This window comes from Arvicanthis niloticus, chromosome 6, assembly GCF_011762505.2.
Source record: "Arvicanthis niloticus isolate mArvNil1 chromosome 6, mArvNil1.pat.X, whole genome shotgun sequence".
NCBI classification, from domain to species: domain Eukaryota; kingdom Metazoa; phylum Chordata; class Mammalia; order Rodentia; family Muridae; genus Arvicanthis; species Arvicanthis niloticus.
Window position 1 is genome coordinate 52871517 of NC_047663.1, and position 25129 is coordinate 52896645.

General features: G+C 46.8%; 1 protein-coding gene across 2 annotated transcripts; it reads left to right on the top strand.

Annotated features, from left to right (window-relative positions):
• Positions 1-1811: 1811 nt before the first annotated feature.
• On the top strand, positions 1812-15794 carry Arhgef15 (Rho guanine nucleotide exchange factor 15). 2 transcript variants are annotated; one of them, XM_076936561.1, is made up of 17 exons: positions 1812-1967; positions 2330-2461; positions 3898-4553; positions 4809-5159; positions 5394-5448; positions 6714-6772; positions 6852-7063; positions 7186-7346; positions 7521-7673; positions 8789-8918; positions 10937-11011; positions 11115-11207; positions 11289-11449; positions 11598-11701; positions 12046-12128; positions 12233-12337; positions 14092-14245. In XM_076936561.1, the coding sequence occupies exons 3-16, from the start codon at positions 3947-3949 to the stop codon at positions 12293-12295; spliced, it is 2307 nt and encodes a 768-aa protein (XP_076792676.1). In that variant the 5' UTR covers positions 1812-1967; positions 2330-2461; positions 3898-3946; the 3' UTR covers positions 12296-12337; positions 14092-14245. The 2 variants fall into 2 exon arrangements, with proteins under 2 accessions (XP_076792676.1, XP_034362175.1); XM_034506284.2 differs by having other exon boundaries at positions 1813-1967; positions 11549-11701; positions 14092-15794.
• The last annotated feature ends 9335 nt before the right edge of the window (positions 15795-25129 follow it).

Consider the following 25129-nt stretch of genomic DNA (forward strand, 5'->3'; position numbering starts at 1 on the left):
ATATTGAAATGAGGCTTCTCACTCAAACCGAAGCTTGCCAACTAAATGAGTCCAGCTAGCCCACTCGGCAAGTATGTTTGTTTTAAGGCAAGGGTCTTGCTTTGTAGCTGAGGAAGGATGCCCTTGAACTCACAGTCTTCCTGCCTCCTACTTGCACTTCTCAAGTGCTGAGATGGTAGGCGTGTAATAGAAAGAGAAAAGTCACAGTCTGTAAAGTCAGCATATGCGATGGTACACTATGATTACTGTGGGAGAAAGGGATGTTGGGACTGAGAGATGGCTCAAAAGTTAAGCGCTTGCTGGACCAGTGTGAGGACCTTGTACCCAGCCATCTTTCCTTTTAATCCTTTCTTTCTTTCTTTCTTTCTTTCTTTCTTTCTTTCTTTCTATTTATTTATTTAAAGATAGAGTCTCTGGCTATCCTGCAATTAGCTCGGTAGACCAGGCTGGCCTCAAACTCACAGAGATCCACCTGCCTCTGCCTCCCGAATGCTGGGATTCAAAGCATGTGCCACTATGCCTGGCTCCTCCTTACTTTCTTTTTTTTCTAAAAGACTGATTTTATTTTTAACAATATAAAATTATTTGGGCATATGAGCATGTGTGTGCTTGCTCTTATATGCACATGCGCATGTGGGCACAGATGCCCATGAAAGCCAGAGATGTTAGATTCCCCAGCAGCGGGAGAGACAGGCAGTGGTAAGCTGCATGCACAGTGTGGGTGCTGAGCTGAACCTGAACCCTCTGGAAAAGCCGAAGTGCGTTTAACTGCTGAGCCATCACTCAGTCCTTACTTTCTTCTCCTTGAATGATTGTTTCCGTTTATGTGCCTCTGTGTGTGTGTGTGTGTGTGTGTGTGTGTGTGTGTGTGTGTGTGTGTGTACACGTATGCTATGCATGTTGGTGCCCTTAGAGGCTAGAAGAGGCTGTCCCTGGGAAGTCTGGAAGAGTTCCTAACCACTGAACCTTCTCTGTAGCCCTCTTAGCTTCCTTTCTTTTCCTCTGAAGTACTCAGGTGGAACTCAGAGCCTTGCAAACCACTTAATGGGCTCCACTACCAGCTCACACCTTCAGCCTGGATTTCCTTTCCTTCCTTTCCTGTTTGTTTTTGTTTTGTTTTGTTTTTTTTGTTTGTTTGGTTTTGGTTTTTTGTTTTGTTTTGTTTTTTGACAAGGTCTGACCAGGTAGCCCAGAGGATTGAAATTTTAGAATAGCCAGAACAAACCTCTGCCCGGAGGACATAAAGGAATGCTTGCTTCATGGAGATTTCTTGGGAAGATTTTCAGGCATTAGGCAGGCAAAGATCCAAAGGAATAGGCCTGAAGGGAGAAGCTGGGAAATAGGGTAGATTGTGTGGTCCCTTACAAAGACTTTAGGCTTTCAGCAAGAAGGGGTTTAAACCATCTTTCAATATCAGCTTACCTGATTTTCTTCCCAGTGTCTGGACGTATGCCCACGGAGTGACATCTGGCAGGGACCTTCCCCTGCAGCCCCCACCAGTCTCCCTCCCAGGCTGGGGTCCAGTTCACTCTACCGCTTTCAGTTGTTTTTAGGACATGCCCCGGCCCTGGGAGCTCAGTGTCCCAATCAGAGAGCAAATTAGAGGCATCTGGTGGTGGGTACTCCACACCCTGTCTTCTCTTCTCCCCATTGACTTCGAGGACAATCTCTGTGGGAGTCTCTCAACGCAACACTGAGAGTTGGGACTCAGAGAATAGTGATCCGAGAGTCGCCCTACAAATCTAGAGGATCCCCTTCCCCACCACGCTCAACACTCCCACCCCTGGTCTGACACAATGGCTGGGTGGGGCCGAGGAACTGGCTTCCTCTGTGGAGATGGAAATCTGGGCCTTCAGTTCCCGCCTCAGAGACGCAGGAACATTTATTTGGAGAGGTTGGACAGCACATTGTACTCCCGAGGGGACTGGAAGATAAGCTGAAAACAAAAAACTACCTCAAACCGTAAGGTAAATTCCTGGGGGTCGGGGGGCTCTGCAGATGTCGGGGAGGGTGGAGAAGGGAGGTTCCCTCAGTGCAAAATGTAGTTGGCTCACACCAAGGCAAATGGTTGGAAGATGGGGAGACAGACAGTTGTGCAAGCCAGACATCCCTTAGCTAAGAGGGAGACATGAGGGTGGTCATGGTTGTACTGCCAGCCCAGCTTGCCCAGTCTGCCCACACTCAGTTGAACCCCCCAACCCCACCCCCAGCCCCCGCCACGCAGCAGTACAGGTGAAGGTGCACGCTTAAACTAGCCTCCTCTGCATACCTGAGTTCCAGCCTTTTCTAACCTCCAACACCTCGGATGCTTATTCCTCATGTCCTCTAGGCCCAGTGTGCGCATGTGGAGCTTGGTGTGGTTGGGGGTGGTGGTGTCCGGTTGGGAGGAGGATCGGATTCCTGTTTCCTGCCCCTACTCACTCAGCCCTCGGAGGTGACTGGGAGTGGAGGGAACTGGAGGGTAAGTGCTTGGGCCCCGACTATCTGGGTTCTGTAAAGGCTTCAGTCTGGAGTGGGGAAGGAAGTAACCAGTGGGACCCCAGGATGGGGAAGGGTGCGTTCCTTGAAGGGGCAGAGGCTGGAGAACAGGAGGCCAAGCTTGGGTAACCTCACTGACCAGTTGGCACCATGTAGGGGCCACTGAGTGAGCTGCAATCTAAGGGGTCCCTGATACCCATCTTTTCTCAAGAACTTAGCCTGGGACCTGGAAGGCTATGATTTCTGACTGCTATAGGGAATTTAGAGGTTCTCTTGTGTCCCAGCTCTGGTACCCATCCTTCTGGTTCTTAAGAGGAAAAGCAACACAGGTCCCACCGTCTCTGCGCTGCTGGTTCTGTGCCTCTGCAGGGACTTATAGCCACCTCCTTGGCATTAGACAGGACCCAGCGTCCCATTGGAACCTCTTTCTATGACCAGACCCAGGTGTGGCAGGAATAGGAGGATAGGAAGCAGAAGAGACCAGGCTGGGGCCTCCTGGTCTCCTGGGGTCAGAGGCTCCAGGAATCTTCAGGCAGGAAAAGGAGACTAAAAATAATCCGGAAAGGGAGGGTCTGGAGAGAGGAACTGGGAAATGGGAGGGGGGAGGAGGGGCAGCCAGAGTAGGGAAACAGTGATGCATCCCTCAGCTCAGGCACCACACACACACACACACACACACACACACCACACACACACCACACACACACACACACACCACACCACACCACACCACACACACCACACACACACATACCACACCACACACACACACCCACACACCACACACCCACACACCCACACCCACACCACACCACACACACCACACACACACACACACACACACACTGCTTGCCACCACACACTTCTTGATGTGTCTGTGACCAGCCACGATTGATTCCACTCTTCCACAGCACAGCTTCCCAGTGCACACTCAGCACCCACTCATCCAGCCCTGGATAACAGTGCACACTTGCTTAAACTCCTACACATAGCGACTACACCAGCAAGCTGAGTTCCCCTTACTGAATCTTGTTACCCCTGCCTCCCCATCCTCCCCAACGGCATGGGCATGTCCTTACCCCCACTGTGTCCTCTTGGCTTGGCTCCAGCAACAAAAATCAAAGGATAGAGAAGCTGGACATTGTGGCACAGCTCCAGAAGATGAGGCAGGAGGGACAGAAGTTTTGAGGCCAGTCTGGGATGCCAAACGAGAGACCCTGTCTTAAAAATGAAAAAACTGCACAGGAGAGTCCAGGGGCAGAATGAGGAGGGGTGAGGGGTGAAGAAAGAAGACAGTAGAGATGAGGAGGGAGTGAAATGTACCAGCCTTCTCTCCTGACCGAAACAAATGTGGCTTCAGACAGCCTCAGTCTACCCAGGGGGACACTGAGGGGCGCTTTCTCCTTTCACTCTCCTCAGGGGATGACTTCCGCAGAACACCCCATTCCTTGGAAACACTTAGAAGACAATGTCAGCTCAGTCTCTTCCTGCAGCAACGCCCCCTACCCTGAAGCCCCCTCGGATCATCCGCCCCCGACCCCCATCTCGGCATAGGGCTCCACATTCCCCGGGGCCTCCCCATAATGGCTCCTCTCCGAAAACACTTCCTCAAATATCCAATGATGCCTCAGCCTCAGTGTGCACCTCCATCTTCTGGGAGCCTCCCACGGCTTCCCTAAAGCCCCCTGCTCTTCTGCCCCCCTCGGTTTCTAGAGCCAGCCTGGACTCTCAGACTTCCCCTGATTCGCCTTCCAGCACACCGAGTCCCAGTCCAGTGTCCCGGCGCTCCATCTCCCCAGAACCAGCTCCCTGCTCTCCTGTGCCCCCACCCAAGCCCTCTGGGTCTTCCCGAACACCTCTGCCCTTGGGCTCTATGCCTCTACAGGATGGCTCTGCCTCAGCCCCTGGCACAGTTCGCAGACTGGCGGGCAAGTTTGAATGGGGAGCTGAAGGCAAGGCCCAGTCCTCAGACTCCCTGGAGCGGTGCTCCCAGGGGAGCACCGATGTGAATGGGGAGAAAGAGACTCCCCAAGTCGTCCTTTCCGGGAATGGGTCCCAGGAGAACGGCACTCCCGGTAAGCATGTAGTGTAGGGGGGTGACCTCAACTTAGCTCTTTGTTTTCACTGTTTAAAGACTTTAAAGGGCAAACATTTCTAATGTAGATTTTGTGTATGAGGAATCTATTTTCTGTGTTTCTTAGAGTTTGCAGATAGTCAGGGTGCAGGAGATCTATAGATACCCGGGTTGGTCCTTGATGGGGGACAAGGCATAGATGGAATGAGCCAGGCCCCAAGAGCTTCCTACTTCCTACTTTCGCCTTCTGCCACAGATGCTGCCCTGGCTTGCCCTCCATGCTGCCCCTGTGTCTGCCATGTAGCAAAGCCTGGCCTGGAGCTCCGATGGGTGCCTGTGGGGAGTTCTGATGACATCCTCAGGGTCCCCTGCCGAGCATCCCCACTCCGGGCCTCCCGCTCCCGCATCAACGCTCCAGTCATCAGTCACCCTCCAGTTGTACTCACATCCTATCGCTCCACTGCGGAGCGCAAGCTCCTACCTCCCCTCAAGCCCCCCAAGCCAACTAGAGTCAGACAGGATACCAGCACCTCTGGGGAGCTTCCACAGCCGGACCTGGAACTGCCTTCAGAAGATGGGATCCAAACAGCTACAAAGGCCTGGGAAGGTGGGGAGAGGGGACAGGGCCTGGAGTTGAAGGATCTCTGGGCTTTGAGGACACCGGGGTTGGGTGGGGTGGGGTGGAATGTGAGGGGTGGGGTTGCAGCTGAGTGGCCAGCTATACCCCTACCGCACCTTGGACTTTTCGTTAAGAGGAGGGGTATTCTTGGTGCTAGTCTTCACTAAGCCTGGGGTTCAGTGTCTGGAGGTTAGCTCTGGTCACTCTGGCTTCTCTCTCCAGGGGACAGACCTGAAGAAGCTCCTCAGAATGCTCCTCCTGTAGCCTTGGAGGGAAGGTACCGAACTCCCCACCTTTGCTCCCCCTTCTTGCCTCACCTCCCTCTCACCTAAGGGCAGACTAACTTTCAAGTCCGGATGAATACTACCTTATTCAGGGGAAATAAGGGGAAAGGCCAGAGCTTCAGAAACAAGGAGACTAGGCTTCTAATCTGACCTCTGTTCCTTATAAGTTACGCAACCTTAAATTCTTGTCCTGGGTCTCAGAGTCTTTCTCTAAGAAATAGAGATAAACATGTCTCTGTTCTATGCGGTTATTGAAGAATAATAACCGATATTGTGTTATTGAGGCACTCAGCAGACTGAGGCAGGAAAATTAGGAGTTGAGGCCAGCCTGGGATGTGTATCACAGTTCATATCCAAAACAACAGCACCAACAGACCAAAAACAAAATAAAGCAACAAAGAAATAAAAAGAAACAAAAGGCATGGACAGTCTCTGCTTAAATTTTCTTATTGTGAGTTTATATTTAAAATATTTTAAAGATCTATTTCTATTTATTTATTTTGTTTGTTTTCAGACACAGGGTTTCTCAGTGGCCTTTGATGTCCTAGAACTTGCTTTTAAAACCAGGCTGACCTCAAACTCACATAGATCCTCCTGCCTCTGCCTCCCTAGTGCTGGAATTAAAGGCATTCGGCAACCTGCTGGATTAGAATTACGAGCAGTTGTGAGCCACCTGATGTGGGCGCTGGGAATCAAACTCAAGTCCTCTGCAAGAACAGTACATTCTCTTAACCACTGAGCTATTCCTCAAGTCCTCTATTAAAATTATTGTTGGCAAAACCATTTGGCAACCATGGCCATCCATTTTTTACTGGGCTCGCTAATCATCCTAGATTGTTTTTGTTTTTTTTTTAATCAGAAGTAATAATCTAAGTATGTTTGTTTGTTTAGAAAATATTTACTACTCCAGCTTATAGCTTGAGTGAATGGCTAGCAACTAGGAGAGGGGAGACAGAGAGCCACACGTGTCAGAGTTTGACCATGTGGAGTTGTACCAAGCCACAAAGACCTTCCAGCCAAAGCTGCTATGTGAGAGGGCTGGAGGGAGGGACGTGGAAGTCTACTGCATAGTAGTTGATAGCAGGAATGTTTAGGACCTGATTTGTCAAGGGCCCTGCCTCCAACAGGCACAAACATCTGGAATTTGATCTAGAGAACTGTCAGGATCCCTCCATACAATGTGCATCTCTCTCATCTGGTATCACATGAATTACTCCCACACAGTGGACCTCACATGTATTCCTTTCTTTCTCCACAGGGAGGAGGAAGGACTGGATGGCCTGAAGGAGCTGCAGTGGGAGCTGCCCCTGCAGGACGGTAGGTCTTTACTGTGACAGGCAGGAGGGAAGGGTTCTGGAGCCCCGGGCTTCCCTGATATTCTCTGTCTACCTTCCAGAACCTTTATACCAGACTTACCGAGCAGCTGTGCTGTCAGAGGAGCTGTGGGGTGTGGGTGAGGATGGGGGTCCCTCTCCAGCTAATCCTGGAGAAGCTCCCACCTTCTCCAGGCTCCCTGGACCTCGAAACACTCTGTGGCAGGAGCTCCCGGCTGTGCGAGGCAGTGGTCTCTTAGAGAGTCTAAGCCCCCAGGAAAGGCGCATGCAGGAGGTGGGTACCCCTGGGTGGGACTGAGAAGAGTGGGATATGGCACAGAGAAGGCACAGGACCTGAGCTCTGGGGTGGTTGTAAGGTGGCTGCCCTCTCTACTGTGGCCCTGCTCTGCTGTCTAGAGCCTGTTTGAGGTGGTGACATCAGAGGCCTCCTATCTGCGCTCGCTGAGGCTGCTGACCGACACCTTCGTCCTGAGCCAGGCTCTCCGGGACACACTCACTCCTCGGGATCATCATACGCTTTTCTCCAACGTGCAGCGAGTCCAGAGTGTCAGCGAGCGGTCAGTGGGCCCCTAGGACTCTGGGCCTTGGGCAGCTAAGCATCCCCTTTGGCATTCTCCCTCTTCTGGATCTCTCCCTTCACTGACCCAGTGAATGTTTAGCACTCTCCTGAAAAACTTGGAAAACCAGATTTCTGCCCCTCTGTTAATTGCTTCGTCTGTCTGTACTTGCAGGTTTCTAGGAACACTGCTGTCTCGCGTTCGTTCTTCCCCACACATCACTGACCTGTGTGACGTGGTGCACGCCCATGCAGTCGGTCCTTTCTCCGTGTATGTGGATTATGTACGGAACCAGCAGTATCAGGAGGAGACGTATAGCCGCCTTATGTGAGTAACACGGTTTCCTCCTTTCTCCCTGTGGGAATGTGTCCCAAAACCACCAGTGGATAGTACTGAACCTTAAATGTACATACCTATGAAAACAGTTTATAAATTAGGTCCATTAATAGATTAATAATAACTAATGAAATAGAAAAATTAGAGCAATATAATGTAATAAAATTGTCACCATCACTACTCTCGTACTTTGTGGACATTAGTAAGTAAAATAAGAATTACCTGGGGCTGGAGAGATGGCTCAGTGGTTAAGAACACTGACTGTTCTTCCAGAGGTCCTGAGTTCAATTCCCAGCAACCACATGGTAGCTCACAAACCATCTGTAATGGGCATCCAATGATGTCTTCTGGTGTGTCTGAAGACAGTGACAGTGTGCCCACATACATGAAATAAATAAATAAATCTTAAAAAAAAAAAAAAAAGAAAAAGAATTACCTAGACACCATTGCATGATAACAGCAATTTGATGAATAGGACTTAGCGATGCTGAGTGATTAGCAGGTGGGTGGTGTATATACATGAATACACTGGGTAAAGGGATTGATTATTTGTGTTCCAGATAAGACATCTTAGTTGCTAATTAGAAAAAGTATTTGAGGGCTGGAGAGATGGCTCAGGGGTTAAGAGCACTGACTGCTCTTCCAGAGGTCCTGAGTTCAAATCCCAGCAACTACATGGTGGCTCACAACCATCTGTAATGGGATCTGATGCCCTCTTCTGGTGTGTCTGAAGACAGTGTACTCACATAGAATAAATCTTAAAGGTGTGCACCAACACTGCCAGGATTTATTTTTAAAAAAAGAAAAGAAAAAGCATTTGAAATATATGACTTGTCTCTAGAACATTCCATTTAAAGGTGTTGAGTAATTGAAATTATGAAAGCAAAACTATGAAAAATGTATGAATTGATTGTTTCTGTTTCTGGAACCTTCCATTTAAAGGTGCTGGATAATTGAAATTACGAGAACAAAACTATGGATAAGGGGTTTCTGTATCCCAGATTTGGAGGAACCTGTGAAATCTTGTTGAGGCTGAGGCCAAGGCTGGCTGGGGGCGTTCAGGACTGGCTTCAGGCAGTCCCTAAGCATCTGGGCTTTCTTTGCAGGGATACAAACGTGCGCTTCTCTGCGGAGCTGCGGAGGCTGCAGAGTCTCCCCAAATGTGAGCGGCTCCCGCTGCCCTCTTTCCTGCTGCTGCCTTTCCAGCGCATCACCAGGCTCCGGATGCTGTTGCAGGTACTGTCTCAGCTCGGCTCGGTGCCCGTCCCATCCCACTAACCCTGCAGTGGGAACCCCAGTGTCTGGTCTAGTCATCATCATTCCCTACCCCACCATGACCCTCAGGACAACATCTTCCAACCTGGCCCTCAGCTCCCTCAATTCCTCAGGGAGCAGACTGGTTCAGAGTAGGAGCCTCCTAGACTTTTCTGCTCAGCCTCTAACTAGTTGAGATTTCCGAAGGAACAAACAGTGGTTTGGGGGAGGACTGAAAACAAACAAACAAACAAACAAACAAAAAACCAAGCAAACCTTAGCTATTCCAGTGTTTGTGAACTTCAAAGGGCTGTGGTAAATAGGCAGATTTATTGTGTATCTATAAAATTCAATTTTTATGATGGCAGTAGGGTAGTCTGAGAGCTGCAGACAGCTTGCCTAGGGTGTACAAAGGAAGGCCTTGGATACAGTCTCCAGTGTAACTGACTAAAATAATAAGTGAAAAAGTTCCTCAGTGGGATAATAGTGAGGGGAAAAAATGGGGGTTTTGAGAAACACTGTTTTGTTTGTTTCTTTGATTTTTTCAAGACAGGGTTTCTCTGTGTAGCTGACCTCAAACTCAGAGACCCACCTGCCTCTGAGATCCTAAGTGCTGGGATGAAAGGCATGTGCCCAGCTTTCTCTCTCTCTCTCTCTCTCTCTCTCTCTCTCTCTCTCTCTCTCTCTCTCTCTCTCTCTCTCTCTTGACAAGGTCTCATTATGTAGCTCTGGCTAGCTTGCTCTGCATTCCAGGCTGACTTGGCACCAGAGATCTGGTTGCCTGTACCTCTAGAGTGCTGGGATTAAAGGTGTGTACCTCGTGCCTGGCAGTATTGGAATCTCAGCGTGAAGAGTCTCTAACTGGATGATGGAAACAAGGAAAGATAAGCTACCTTTTTGTTTTGAGACAGTGTTGTTGTTGTTGTTTAGAACTCACTACACAGCTCAGTCTTCTGCCTCAGTCTTTTGAGTCTTGGGATAACAAGTATGTACATAGTATCTTTTTAAATTTTTGGTTAGTTAGTTTTTCTCAGTGTATCCTGGCCTCTCACTCACAGAGATCCTCCACCTGCCTCTGCCTTCCAAGTGCAGAGAATCAAAAGCTTGTGTGCCACCACTGCCTGGCTTATTTTTATTTTTTAATTTAATTCTTTTTTTTGTTTGTGGGAGGATCAAACTGATGTCTCACTCATGCTAAACAAGTACTCTGCCACCAAGCTGCTAATCCAGCTGCCTCGAGTTTTATTCAGCCTTGTCTACTGTTGACGTAGACAGCATAATAACTATAATACCATACTAACTCAGTGATTGCTGAGTGTGCTGTTAGAGACCCTGTTCTAAATGTTCCACACCTGTATAGCCCCAGTGACAAGTGTGCAAGGGCAGGAACCATTATTTACAAGACTTTATAAAGGAGGAAACCCAGGTGCAGTTTGAATAACTTGGCCTAGGTCATGTAAAAATAATGGATGGAGCCAGGTATGATGGTACATGCCTGTAATCCCAGCATTCCATTAGCTGGGCAGAAGTATCACACCTCAAAGCCAGCCAGAGCTGATTAGCAAATAATAATAATAATAATAATAATAATAATAATAATAATAATAATAATAATAATAAAATGCTGTCTCAGAAAATAAATAGAAATTCAAGTATTTCTAACTGTCCTGTTCTATTGTTAGGCTAGTAGTTATTAAAAAAAAAAAAAGACACGCCCCCCCCCATTTATGGTGTGCCAGAACTGTGCTAAGTCCTCTTTATACATCACTTCCTTGATTCCTCATAATGTTGACATGCTAAGTAGATATCAGCTCCATCTTATAAATGCAGAAACCGAAGCTCTGAGCACTAACCTGATTTGCTCAGGCTCTGGTAGCTGGTAAGTGGTAAGTCTCAAATTTAAACGGAAACGGAATATTTGGCAAAGCTGGGCTGGGTCCACTGCACCTCAGAATCTCAGGGGCATGAAGGATCTCAGTTCCCCTCCTCTTTGTTTCTAGAACATCCTAAGCCAGACAGAGGAGGGGTCCAGTCGTCAGGAGAATGCCCAGAAGGCCCTGGGTGCTGTGAGCAAGGTGGGCAAAAGGGAAGCTGAGGAGGGAAGAGGTGCGAGAGGCAGAGGGGAGATGGAAGGGAATAGATGGCCATTGGGATGGGTGACTGCATCCTCGTCCCCAGATCATTGAGCGCTGCAGCGCTGAGGTAGGGCGCATGAAGCAGACCGAAGAGCTAATCCGGCTCACCCAAAGGTTGCGCTTCCACAAAGTCAAGGTTAGTCCAGCCCAGACTCTCCATTTAGCCTTTCTTCACCATGCTATGCCTAGGCTAGATCCTTCTCTTCTTTTCCCCTAGGCTCTACCCCTGGTCTCCTGGTCACGGCGCCTGGAATTGCAGGGGGAGCTGACCGAGCTGGGGTGTCGGAGGGGGGGTGTGCTCTTCACTTCCCGCCCGCGCTTCACTCCCCTCTGCCTACTGCTCTTCAGTGACCTGCTGCTTATCACTCAGCCCAAGAGGTGGGTCCTGCGTGGGAGGGGAGGGAGCCCGAGTTGGAGTAGGGAAGAGGCATCCAGCAGGACCCCTGCTCTCTTCTGAACGCCCTCTTCCCTGGGCAGTGGGCAGCGGCTGCAGGTTCTGGACTATGCCCATCGCTCCCTGGTGCAGGCCCAGCAGGTTCCTGACCCATCTGGACCCCCTACATTTCGCCTCTCCCTTCTCAGCAACCACCAGGGCCGCCCCACCCACAGGCTACTCCAAGCAGCCTCACTGTGAGTCAAAAACTCTTGGGGGCTGGGGTGTGGCTTAGTTGTAGAGGTCTTCCCTTGCATGCCTGAGACCAGGGATTCAATCCTCAGCAGCCAAAGTAAAACCAGTAAGTAGGGTAGTTTACCTTTATTATCTGAGCACTGGGAAGACTGGGGTAGGTAGGAGGACCATGAATTTGAGGTCAGCTTTGGGCAGCCTTGTCAAAACATGCAGACAAGCAAGCTACTCTTAGGACCCTCAGACTCTATGTTCTATTTCTGTTCTCTCTCCTCTGTTGCCCTTACTTTGTCCCCCAGGAGTATCTCTTGGGCCAACCATGAATTCCTCCTCCCGTGTTCATCACTAGGTCAGACATGCAGCGGTGGCTGGGAGCCTTCCCCACCCCAGGTCCCCTTCCCTGTTCCCCAGACACCATCTACGAGGACTGTGGTAAGCATCTCTCAAAGGGAGGAGGAAAGAAATGTGAGTCTAAGGGGAATATGGGATGGCAACTGAAAAGAGCAAGGGGTCCAGCCTTCACCCACCTTCACCAGAGTGTTCTCAGGAGCTATGTTCAGAGCCATCTACACCTTCCAAGACTGAGGGGCAAAGTCTAGAGTCCAAGGCTCCCCGAAAGCATCTCCACAAGAATCCAGAAGGTGAGCAAGCCTTTCATTTACTCCTTCAGCAACTATTTATTGAACAGCATGAGCCAGAGACATAATGTGTCATGCTCTGCTCTGTGTACGATTTTTTTTTTTCTGGCAGTGCTGGGATCAAGTCCTTGCCTTATACATGATAGGCAGATGCTGCACTAATGAGCCACAAGCTGGCCCTGGAGTATGCTTTCTAATGAGGAAGCAGACAGTAAAGGATAAGTGAGCTTGGTGGGGTGGTGCTGGTCTCTGATTCTATCACTTGGCACAGGCAGTCGGATCTGTGTGAATTCAAGGCCAGCCTGGTCTATACAGTGAGTTTCAGGTTCTCTGGAGCTATATATATAGTGAGACCCTTTCTCTTTTTGTTGTTTTTTTTTTTTTTTTTTTTTTTTTTTTTTTTTTTTTTTTTTAAGATAGAATTTCTCTGTGTAGCTCTGGCTGTCCTGGAACCTGCTCTGTAGACCAGGCTGGCCTCGAACTCTGAGATCCACCTGCCTCTGCCTCCCAAGTGCTAGGATGAAAGGTGTGCGTTATACTTACTGCCTGGCTGAGACCCTTTCTCAAAAAAGAAAAAAAAAAAAAAAGCCAGTAATGGCTGATATCTGTAGCTCTGTAGTTTCAGTACTGGGGAGGTTGAGGCAAGAGAATTAATGTTTGTTTGGGTTACATAGTGAATTCTGAAACAGCCAGAACTAGATAGCAAGACACCGTCTCAAGCAAAAGAAGTCTAAATTGGATAAATAAATAAAAGTCACATGTAGTTACATGTATGTTAGAAGGATGGATTCAATGGGACAAAGGATGGATAACAGTAAGGAAGATGGCGGGGCGGTGATGGCGCACGCCTTTAATCCCAGCACTTGGGAGGCAGAGGCAGGCGGATTTCTGAGTTGGAGGCCAGCCTGGTCTACAAAGTGAGTTCCAGGACAGCCAGGGCTACACAGAGAAACCCTGTCTCGAAAAACAAGAAAATAAAAAATAAAAAATAAAAAATAAAAAATAAAAAATAAAAAAAATAAAAAGAGTAAGGAAGGTGGGGACTCTAGGTTCCGTGGATCTTACATAGTCAGGTGAGATTGGCCTGCGAGGAGGCAGAGTGGGTTTGACAGAGGTAATCAACCTAGGCATTCAGTGTCTGCAGGAAGAGTGGACCAGCTGGACAGCATGAGCATGGGTCTAGTACCTGCTGTGCAGTAAGAACTGTGGACGAACACGAGGTCACAGAGATGACAGAGATCTTGCAGCCTTTTGCAAGGATTCTTTCTTCAGATTGATTTGTCTTTGTTTTTATTTATTTTTTTTTTTTAGATTTATGTATTTTATTATTTTATGAGTGTTTCACCTGTATGTATGTCTGTGCACGTGTGTGTGCCTGGTGCCTGTTGAGGTCACAGTAGGGCCCTGGATCCCTTGGGACTGGAGTTTCAGATGGTTGTGGGTCACCATGTGGGTGATGGGAATCAAACCTGGGTCCTCTGGAAGAGCACCAATTTCTCTTAACTGCTGAGCCAGCTCTTAAGCTCAGAAGTTCTTCCGATTGAGTGACATGAACAGTTACTGTAGGACCCAGCACAGAATTGGCACAGACCCTCTCAGATGCCGATATCCTTTCCAGGAGCACTAGTGACTGAAGAGTGCTCTGGTCTTCTCCACTAATCCCCAACCACCATGATCTGAGACCTGAGAATCCCCCTCCCTCAGCCCCATCATCTGACCTCAGTCCTGCTCCAGACAAGCCTGTTTTCCCTCCTCAGGTTGGCTTAAGGGGCTTCCTGGAGCCTTTCCTGCCCAACTGGTGTGTGAAGTCACAGGAGAACATGAAAGGAGGAAGCATCTTCGCCAGCATCAGAAACTCCTGGAGACTGTAGGACCCTCTTCAGGCACTCCTGACACCCCTCAACCTTAGGGCAGGCTAGGGAAGAACACTGGGATACTGGTAGAAGCATGGGGAAGACAAAGTCTGCCCATCCATCTGTCTATCCAACCATCCATCTGTCAATCCATTCGTCTACTTGCTGTCAGTGGAAACACTACCTCTAGAGGCAACCAATAGGGATAGAGCAGCTAATGAAACAAGACCACCTGAGCCCACAACAAGAAAGAATGGGGATGGCTCGATTGTGTTTCCAATGGAGACAGAGGCTAAGTACAGAGTGGCCAAGGCTGAGGCCCTGGCCAGTGAGTATCACAGTATGTCCACAATCAAGAAAGATGAAGCAGGGGCATTGCACTGAGGAATGGCATCACTGAAGTCGGCTTGTAGACAACAGGATGGGACTCGTCCAGCCAAGAAGATGGTGATTTGGGAGACCAGTAGTCACCCTTGTTGGTTATACAGAAGCTTTTTGAGTCCTGCTTTTTGAGTATAGGAAGTATTAAATGAATCTAATACTTCTGTTTTGGGGCTACTTTCTCTGCCCTTTTAAACCACTTCCTCTCTTCTAGAAGAATCCAGAGTGCATCTCAGAGAACATTAGTGTATGTGTGTCCATGTATATATGTATATAGGAAGACAACTGTGCTGAATGTGGTGTGTGTGTGTGTGTGTGTGTGTGTGTGCGTGTGTGTGTGTGTGTGTGTGTGAGAGAGAGAGAGAGAGAGAGAGAGAGAGAGAGAGAGAGAGAGAGAGCAAGCACATACCTCTCCTATTGGTGACTGAACACTTCCTTTCCTTTTCTATTTCACATTTATCCTCTTATTTTCTCCAAAGAAGCCCTATGCCCTGAGTTCTAAAAGGGAGTACCGAGTATAGCTTGCCCAAAGACTGGGACTGTGAATGTGAGCCATGGATTCTGGTTCTCTTGGGTCTCTCTGGGTTCTATGACAGTTGAAGGGTGGTATTATGAAGCAGTTGGTGGCCTGCCAAGGAAGGCACTGAGGACTAAGCAGCAGGGATTTAAGGTCCTCTGCAGTCTGTGGACCTCTTCCTGTCCCAGGCATTGACCTCTTTGATCCATGTCTGCTCTGCGTCATCTCCCAACTTGAATCATCCTCATGATGTCAGCCAGCCTCAGCCTCAGGCTGCAGAACAAGTTGGGTCCTGGGCCAGCCAGCAACCATCCTCAGCTTCTTCTATCCTGAACCTCTCAGAAGCAGAAGGCTGGACTCAGGAGAGAGTAGAGAGCTGTTGGTGTTGCTCAGACTCAACCATGGTTTCTGCTAGAGAATCTGTCCTGTGTGATGCTGGAAAGGTGAAGGCAGAGACAGTAGAACAGACAATTGCTGGGCTTGGGGTCCAGACCTGGCCAAAGGCTTTCTAAATCTTCATGACTGTGCAATACTGTTCTTTCATGTATGACAACCTGCCCAGATGGAGACTGCCTCGATGGCTGTGGGAGGGGGAATGACTCTGGGGACTTGAAGGCAGAAAGGCAATTTGTGTGTCCACAGCTTTCATCCAGCAAAGTGCCAGCCACATGGGAAACCCTCAATAAATGTCGGTGGCATCATACCAAGACTCTTCAAAGCTGGAAAGAGCAGTGGTCTACAAACACAGTTTTATGTGGGGGCAGAGTGCTGGATGCACCAGTGCCAAGATCAGGTGTCGGCTCCACTGGAGCTAGAGCTTAGAGAGCAGGTACAAGGCCTGCCTGGAATGTGTCCTCCTGCACAGCCTCTTAGGGAGCCATGCTTGCAGTGGAACACAGCAGCTGTAGCTGGGGTTGTTGGAGGCTGGGGAAGAGGGCAGGACAGGGTCACCGAGGTTGGAACTGGTTAGAGGGTACAGTACAAGGTCAAAGGAACAGAGAGTCAACAACAAAGGCCTTTCACTGACCAGTCAAGTGTCTGATTCCGTTCTGTGCCTGCCCATTGACCGCCTCTTATGTACCAGGCACAGCTCTGAGATGAAAAGACAGTGTAAGAAGCGCCCTTCACCTTAGGGGGCCTATATTGGTTTGAGTAGATTCTGAAATCAACACATTAGTAGGTAGGATAAAGTTAGGACAAAGTGTTACAAAGAAAATAGACTCTCCAAAGGCTATGACAGAATGGTGTGGGGTGAGGGATACAGGGAGACCCTGGAGGAGATGACATCTGACCCAGGTGACAAGAAGAAGCTATGGGATGTGACAAGGGGACTGTGGGCCAGTAGTTGTAGGTAGAAGCAGTGGAGACAGACCTGGTGTATCTGCATCTGCTTCTTGATGGGCATTCCTCTTCCCCAAGCTCTCCCTTGTCTCTAAAAACATTGTTTTTGAGACATTGTCTTACTTTGCAGCCCAGGTTGGCCTCAGACTCTTTCAGTCCTCCTGTCTCAAACTCCCAACTGCTGAGGTTATAGGCATGAACCACCATATCAGAAAGAACCCTTTCCCTCTTTAACATGAGATACAGACTGGGGGCTGGCAAGATGATTTGGCAAGTCAAGATGCTTGCTACCAAGCTTGACAACCTTAGTTCAACCCCCAGAACCCATATGACTTCCTACAGCTTAAGCTTCAGGTCTCCTGACTTGCACTGGAGGACCCCAGTAGTGGATGCACATGGGCATATGTTTCTGCAAGATTTATAAAAGTCAGGCCAGGCTTGGTAGCTCAAGCCTGTAATCTTAGGATGTGGGAGTGTGAGGTAGGAGGATTTTGGTGAGTTTGAGATCAGGTTCAGATACAGAGGGACACCCTGCCTCAAAAACAAATGAACCACCACTACAAAAACCCCCAAAGCTGGGTATGTGTGCCTTTAATCCCAGCTCTAGGGAGGCAGAGGCAGGAGGATCTCTGTGAGTTTGAGGCCACCTTGTTATGTATATGTTATGTATAGAGAATATCAGGCCAGGCCACAGACAGACACAGTGAGACCCTGCCCCCCCACCCCCCAAAAAACCCAAACAAACAAAACAAAAAAACCAATTAGTTATTGAGGTCCAACTAAAGTAAGACAAGCTGAGGAAACTTCTAGTTTTTTTTTTTTTAATGAGTATGATAAGTAGACTTCAGTGATTCCCAGCTCTTCCTATTCCATGCCTTTATATAGCCATATTGCCTTTTGAAGTAGGCATTTGGTAGTGGAAGTGTGTGTGGGCTTGTGTGTGTGTGTGTGTGTGTGTGTGTGCGCGCGCGCGCGCCCAGCTGGCCTCAAACTTTCTGTGAGGTTGGCCTTGAACTCTGAATCTTTTTGCTTCTCTCTCACAAGTGCTGGGTTCCAGACACAGCGTGCGCCACCACACCCAGCTTAGTGATTAGGTTTTCATGAATGGTTAGCGTAATAAGCAGCACGGGTCGTTACCGGGTTAGCTGGAGAACGAATCAATTTGGGAGTAGACTTTCCCTGTTGAGTCTTCACAGGAGAACCCAGATCCTACGCTGTCTGCTTGACTCCGCTTGATATAACTATGGCGATTTAAAGCTGTGTAATGGTCCAGATCTTATTTGTTTTGTGTATTTGAATCTTTCTAGGAGCTCAGGATGGCACTGATCCTCCACTTTAGCCTTCAGAATACGGGGATTCCATACCTGTGCCACCATATCCCACAGGCTTGGTTCTTAAATGTCCCCTGAATGGCATGTATTGAAGGCTTAGTCAAGATTAGTTGGTGAGAGAAACCTTTAGAAAGTGGGACCTAATAGAAGTTAGGGTACTGACAGCCTTTGAAGGGAAGAGTGGAACCCGGACCATTTTCTCTTTTGGTTCCTATCCAACACGAGGTGAGCAGATTCCCTTTGCTACACACCCTCTGTTCTGCCACAGCCCTAGAGCACCAGGGCAAGCAAGCATAGCCAGTGAGTTAAAATAAGGCTTCCCTTGCCAGGCATGGTGGTGCACGCCTTTAATCCCAGCACTGGAGAGGCAGAGGCAGGTGGATCTCTGTGAATATGAGGTCAGCCTGGTCTACAGAATGAGTTCTAGGACAGCCAAGGCTACACAGAGAAACCTTGTCCAAAAAAACCAAAAACAAACAACCAAACAACCAAGTAGCCAAGTAAGTAAATAAATAAAGCTTTTCTTAGAAGTTGGTTTATTTGGATGCTATGGTCACACCATGGGAAGCCAAGCAAGGCAAGTCAATCACAGAATTGCTCCAATGTAACTGAGTCTGCTTTCTTGGTAAACTATAAACAGATAAAAACAGCCGTGTGCGCACACACACGCCCATGCACACTTCAACACTAAATGCCTATTCAAAAGTCTGTGGAGTTGTAATGACCTGCACCAGGTACGTGCTTAACTCTTCCTTTGGTTTAAGGTAAACCAAGTACCTTTGATCTTGGATAAAAACACTTTGTCCTAACCAAAATACACACCCTTCCTCACAATGATCTGCTTATTTTAGCTACTACTCAGAATCTGATTCTGTCAGCAAATCTTCCCTACCACCCAATAAATTGATTTCGTACAGACTTAAATCTGTTGAATTAAATATTATATAAATCCTGGCAGCCGGTTCGCTACCTCCCTCAATGCTTTACGTTCCTGAATGAAAGATACCACACAGCCTTTATATTTTGACATGCCTTAATCAGCTCAATTGCTAGGCTATTGCCTAACCCCCATGAGATTAATACACCTTTTGTCAATAATCCCGAGTTATTACTTATTAAACTCTATATTGTATCTTGGCTGCTCTGGACCTAAAGGGATCTCCTGGCTCCTTTACAAGGCGGCCAAGCCTCTGTTTTCCTGCATACTCTCAGGCATGACGTCTCTCTTCTCACACTCTCCCGCTATGGCAGATCTCCCCTTTTCTATCTTCCCAATCCGAAGCCCGGGAATCCTAAAGTCCCGCCTCTGTCTGCCCTGCTCAGCCATTGGCTGCCGGCATCTGTATTTACCAATCAGAACGAACTGGGGGCAGGTTCCCAGAAACTAAGTGCAGACGTTTGTGTAATCTTTTTTTTATTTTTTTTTTTTTTTGGGGGGGGGGATGTAATTAACGTTAGAATACAATCAGCAGTGGGCCAACTCGACTACATAGATCTGTCCTTTATTCGTTGGCCTCCTGCTACTTTGTGGCTAGCCTGGATTATACATTATGAGAATCTGTCGGCAAACAAAGCCAGTAAAATCACTTGATCCTGCCTCTCCAACCTGGTCTCATGAGTCACTGAACCAAACTCAGGTGTTATTCTGCTAATTTACCATCTACTTAAGTGGAAAACGCAGGGATTCTCTGAGCAGTTTTATGGGTAGTCTGTTGCAGGGATGAATCTCTGAAGATACACATTAAGAATACCAAGTGGGAGAACTTAGGAAAGGTGGTTTAGGGCCATGGCAACCTAAATGCTAAGGCAGTAATTATCAGACCTGCGCCCCGGAGCTGGCCGACCTGTGTTCCAACACCCACTCTACACTGTGTAAACTGTATTGCTTGACTTCTCAACTCAGCGCCTCAGCTCCTTTATTCACATAATAATGATGACAATATGTATTTGTGACTTATAGGATTATTGAGAGGCTTAAAAAGAATATGCATAAAGTGCTGAGAGCAATGCTCAAACAGTTGATGTTTAATAAATAGCCAAATATTAGTTATTGTTACTTGTTTTTTTGTTTTTGTTTTTTTTTAAACAGAGTCTCACTATGTAGTCCTGGCTGGCCTGGAACTTGATATGTAGAACAAGCTGGCCTCAAACTCACAGAGATCCACCTGTCTCTGCTTTCCGAGTGCTGGGATTAAAGGCATGTGTCACCACACCAAGCCTTGTGTTTTTTTGTTTTTTGTTTTTTGTTTTTTGTTTTTTGTTTTTTTTTCAGAGCTGAGGATCAAACCCAGGGCCTTGCGCTTGCTAGGCAAGCACTCTATCACTGAGCTAAATCCCCAACCCCCTAAGCCTTGTGTTTTGAAACACAGTCTCAACCTTGTCTGAGGCTGGGCTGGAACCCAGTATATGTAGTCTAGGCTTGCCCCAAACCTACAGTCTTCCTGCCTTTATTCCCCACTCCCTCTTCCCCCTCCTGTGCTGAGGTTACATGTGTCTACCATAGTGTTCTGTTTACCTGTGATTCTTTTCTTCAGAAACCTTGGAAGTTATTCAAACTAGGAAAAGATCGTGTTTCCATGGAATACATACTCTATTCTTTAAATAGCAATTATGACAGACACCAGCTAGAACTAAAGAATACTGCATTTGCAATCTCTGTAAAACGTCAACATCCTGTGTTGTACATAATTAAAGAAACATGCCATTTTAAAAAATACTATACTAGCCAATACATAGAGACATGGCTTCATGTGGCCACGGCAACACAATTTACTTATTTATTTTAACATTCTGTTATTTTAAAAAATTGTAAATTAAATACAATTTAGAAAAGAAACACACATACTTGAAAACTTTTAAGTTTCTTTAAAACCATTGAGCAAAAAAAAAAAAAAAAAAAAAAAAAAAAAAAAAAAAAAAATTGAACTTCCACACTGATTTTATGCAGCTTCTTCTAAGACTTAAAACCAAGAGCAAAGTTAAGACTTTTCTCTCTGTGTTAGGTAAGCTTAGATGACTTCCCCCTGGATTGTTGCCTAACAGAAGGCAGGTTCAGCACCTTTATACTTATGTCATTAATCTTACTATTGCCTGGAGTCTGGGAAGATTTACATTATTCATATTCCTTACAGCTGGACCAGCATGGGCTGCATCTTCCACTAAGCTCGCCTCAGATGTCTCCACTTTATTTTATGTACCAATTTGTATATAAGTCTCATTTGTGTTTGTCTCCAATGCCACTCTCCCATCATCATTTCTAAAAAAAAAAAAAAAGTATTGTAAACCTTGTCTACCTAAAATGCTAAGTCCATTTTTAAAAACACTTGCCTAATACTTCCACAACCACTTGAATTAGATCTAAAACTGCCTAGTTCACTTTCTGAGGAGGACATGCAGAAGACAAAGTACAGCATAATGTAACAACTATAAGTCAGCTTATGGTCAAATTCTCCAATTACTAAGATTCAGCTCTGTGGGGATAGATACACGACTGAAGCCAGAACACTGGAATCCTCTTTCTAGGAAATTATATTATCATCTTGCTTAGATAACAAATGGACGCTCTCCCTGTAGACTTGCCACTGGCTGATGATGAGGATGGCCTTGATCGTGGTTGAGCTGACTAACAAGGTGCTGGGGCCAGGGTGGAGAGGTCATAGACCTTGCCTCTGAAGCTTGCAAATGCTGCTTTCCCTGTCCGTGAATCCTTAAGCAAATAAGAACTGAAGGAAGATTGTATAATATTCCACGTATAATGAGCCCATCCCCCAACGCTGGGGATCTAACTAAGGGTCTGGCATGCTGGGCATGTTCCCTGCCACTGAGCTGCTTCTGTAGTCCAGTGAGCTCCTTTGTAAAGAGTTTAGAGTCTTCAGATGGGAGTTTGAATGTAATCTCAGTGTTGTGTAAGGTCATGGAAGAAGCTTTTGTCATTTTTGGCTCTCTTCCTACTCTGGGTAAGATTTTCCCATTTCCTGGGTCACCCTTAAATTATAAGCCCTCTATATTCACAAGGTTCCAAGCCAGGAGTTCTTCGTTTGTGGATTCCACCAATTGCAGGTTGAAAAGATTAAGGGAGGAAAATTTCCATCTATACTAAACATATTGAGGCCTGCCATTACTCTCTAAGCAACAGAGTGTCACAACCATGTATATAATGTTTCCTTTGTGCTAGGTTCCATAAGTAGTCTAGATGTGGTATAGGTATATGGGAGGAAGTGTATAGGTTCTACGAAAACACTACGCTGTGAAATTTTATAAAAGACTTGAGAAGTTGGGAAGTTATGGTATCTTAAGGGATTCTGGAAACCTTTGTGGGTACCAAGGAATCACTATATTCAAAATCTGCAAGGTCGACTATTGATGTTGGGGCTCCTGTCTGATTGGCCATGTGAGGCTGATGTGGGGTTTCTGGGGAGGTCCCTGTGTGGAGGCAGAGGAGGTAAAATAAACCCACAGGGGAACCAGATTTTATTATCTCCTTTTGGATTGCAGGATCAGATCTCATGGGAAGTTTGAGTCTCACGTGCTCAGTACTATAGACTACTAAATTGCTGGCTGGAATCGCCTGGCCTGGAATTAGCCACAGAGTCCTGATTCACTCACTCCTCAATAAAGTTGCACCTCCCTCAGACATTAAGAATGCCATTTACCTCACTGGAAGCTCTTCCTCCCCTCATCCCTCATCTGTTCAGAATCTATGGTTCACGTGATGAACTTTTATATTGTAGAAAACCAACCTGGGACAGGCATATCCACTAAAGTATGCTTGCTTCTGGCAACAGCCATTGTTCAGTTTGATCATGATTATGGCTTGCCCTTTTTGGGGTGTGTGTGTGTGTGTGTGTGTGTGTGTTTGTGTGTGTGTTGTTGCTACTGCTGTTTTTAGACAAAATCTTACTATATGTATGTAGCTCAAGCTAGCCTTTAACTTGCTACGTAGCCAAGACTAACTTCAAATCTTTTGCTTCATCCTTCCAAGTGCAGGGACGAGGTTTGTATGTCTGTGCTTGATGGTTTATCTTTTTATTTAAGACTAGACTAAACAGTTAGAATGCAAGGCACAAATGCCCTGGTGTGCATTGGCTTCATTCTCTCATCTCTGTATCAATAGACAAAGGCTCATAGATTTTACTATCTACATAGTATTTGTCTTCAGTAAAACTAATGGATGTGCCTCAGCTGGGGACAGCTTGGCTATTACTCGTGAGGCCTTGGGTTGATCTTCCATGTGACCACCATCCCTGGGATCTAGCACAAGTGTCCCTTTGACTTGGGTGACAGGATTTCTTGTTTACCTCTCCACAACTAACACAGCTTGTAGGAGTCAGTGCAGAGGACTCAAGCAGACACAAACTGTAGAGTGAAAAATTATAAAGACCATTTTATGAATTATATACAGGTTCCTCTGAATTATATACAGTTCCTCTGAAATGTTCCACTGTTCTTGGTTAACCCCCCCCCCTCCGTCTTTCCAGTGTTACAGCCTGCTGGTGTTCAAAATTTGTAAAGCAAGCAATCATGTACAACTGCACGAAAACACAACCTATCATGTGTAACCACGCAAAAATTCCTCCCTTTCCCTACTCCATGCTATAAAAAACCCCTCAGCTTGCTGGCCTTTTGTCAAAATTCTGTTCCTGTGTGGATGAGCAGTTTTGACCTTGGCTAGCCAACTTTCTCCCTAATAAACCTCTGTTAATTGCATCCAGGTATGGTTTCTTGTGATTTTTGGGTGGTCGTGATTTCCTAAGACTTGAGGAAGGGTCTCCCGAGTTTGGAGGTCTTCAAAACATAACTAAGACTTTTATTATTAATTTTTTAAGGTGCTGAGCATTGAATTTATGGCCTTCGTATGCTAGGCAAGTACTCTACCACTGCACTGTTCCCCTCTTCGAAGATGTTTGTCATATGTGGTTCCTTTAAAAATATATATAGCCTGGCAGTGGTGGCGCACGCCTTTAATCCCAGCACTTTGGAGGCAGAGGCAGGCGGATTTCTGAGTTTGAGGCCAGCCTGGTCTACAGAGTGAGTTCCAGGACAGCCAGGGCTACACAGAGAGACCCTGTCTCGAAAAACCAAAAAAAATAAAGAAAGAAAGAAAGAAAGAAAGAAAGAAAAGAAAAGAAAGAAAGAAAAAAAAGAAAAAAAAAAGAAATCATCCCTTGAGATGGGGTCACTAACATGACCTTGCCTCCAGGGAAACTGATGGTTTACTTTATAGTCTTTTACAAATGGAAGGGAGTGTCCTGCTCTGTTTTCTTCTCCTCCCCCGACCCCCAGCAACATAACCAGCCATTTCAAGATCCAGGTACCACAGCCACAAGCCACTCTCACCATGATAGCCAGCATCCCCTGAATGGTGAGCCAGAATAAAACCTTCCCCTTTTGTTTCTGTCAGCTAGTCTGTCACAGCAATGAGAAAAAAAAATAATTAAAGCAGCCATCTGCATGTGATCGGAGGAGGGTTGTGTTTGTCTTCCAACCAAGGGCTCTAAGAGCTAATAATGTCTGATTGGCTACACGTTCTTTTCCCTTGACACAGCATTGTAGCATTCCAGACAGTATCTGTCCCATTGGTCTACACTCTGGAGCAAGAACAACATGAGACAAACACCAAGAAAACTATGATGCAGAGCCTGAGGAACAAACAAGTCTGTTGTGAGGGGACTCGAAGGGTGGTTTCTACCACCTACTGAGAGTCTAATGGCCTCCTCAGCCTCTTCCACCCAGTCTGCTCCTTCTCAAGGAAGAAGGAATAAATGCACAGGAGCAGAGTTAGAAGTTTTGTTTTGTTTTTAAGATTTATTTATTTATTTTATATAAAGAGAGCATTTGATCCCATTACAGATGATTGTGAGCCACCATGTGGTTGCTGGAATTGAACTCATGACCTCTGGAAGAACAGCCAGTGGTCTTAACCCCTGAGCCATTTCTCCAGTCCCGAGTTAGAAGTTTTTAACATCACACACACACACAAAAAAAGATTTAGCTATGTGTACATGTGTGTGTGCATATGAGTGCAAGTGCTCACAAGTCACAGAGTCCAGAGGGTGTCAGATACCCTGGAGCTAGAGTCACAGGCAGTTGTGAGCGGCCTAGTGCTAAGTGCAACACTCAGGCCCTCTGCAAAAGCAGTACATCTCTTAACCACTGAGTTATCTCTCTAGCCCTCATTATTAACATTCATAATTACAGTGTGTGTGAGTGTGGGTGTGCACACACATGAGTGTATCACATCATTTATGTGGAGGTCAGAGGACAACTTTTGGAATTTGTTTTTTTCTTCTACAATATCAGTCTCAGGTATCGAACTCGGTTTGTCAACTTCCTCAGGCTCCCTTTACCCACTGAGCCATCTCATTGGCCTGGC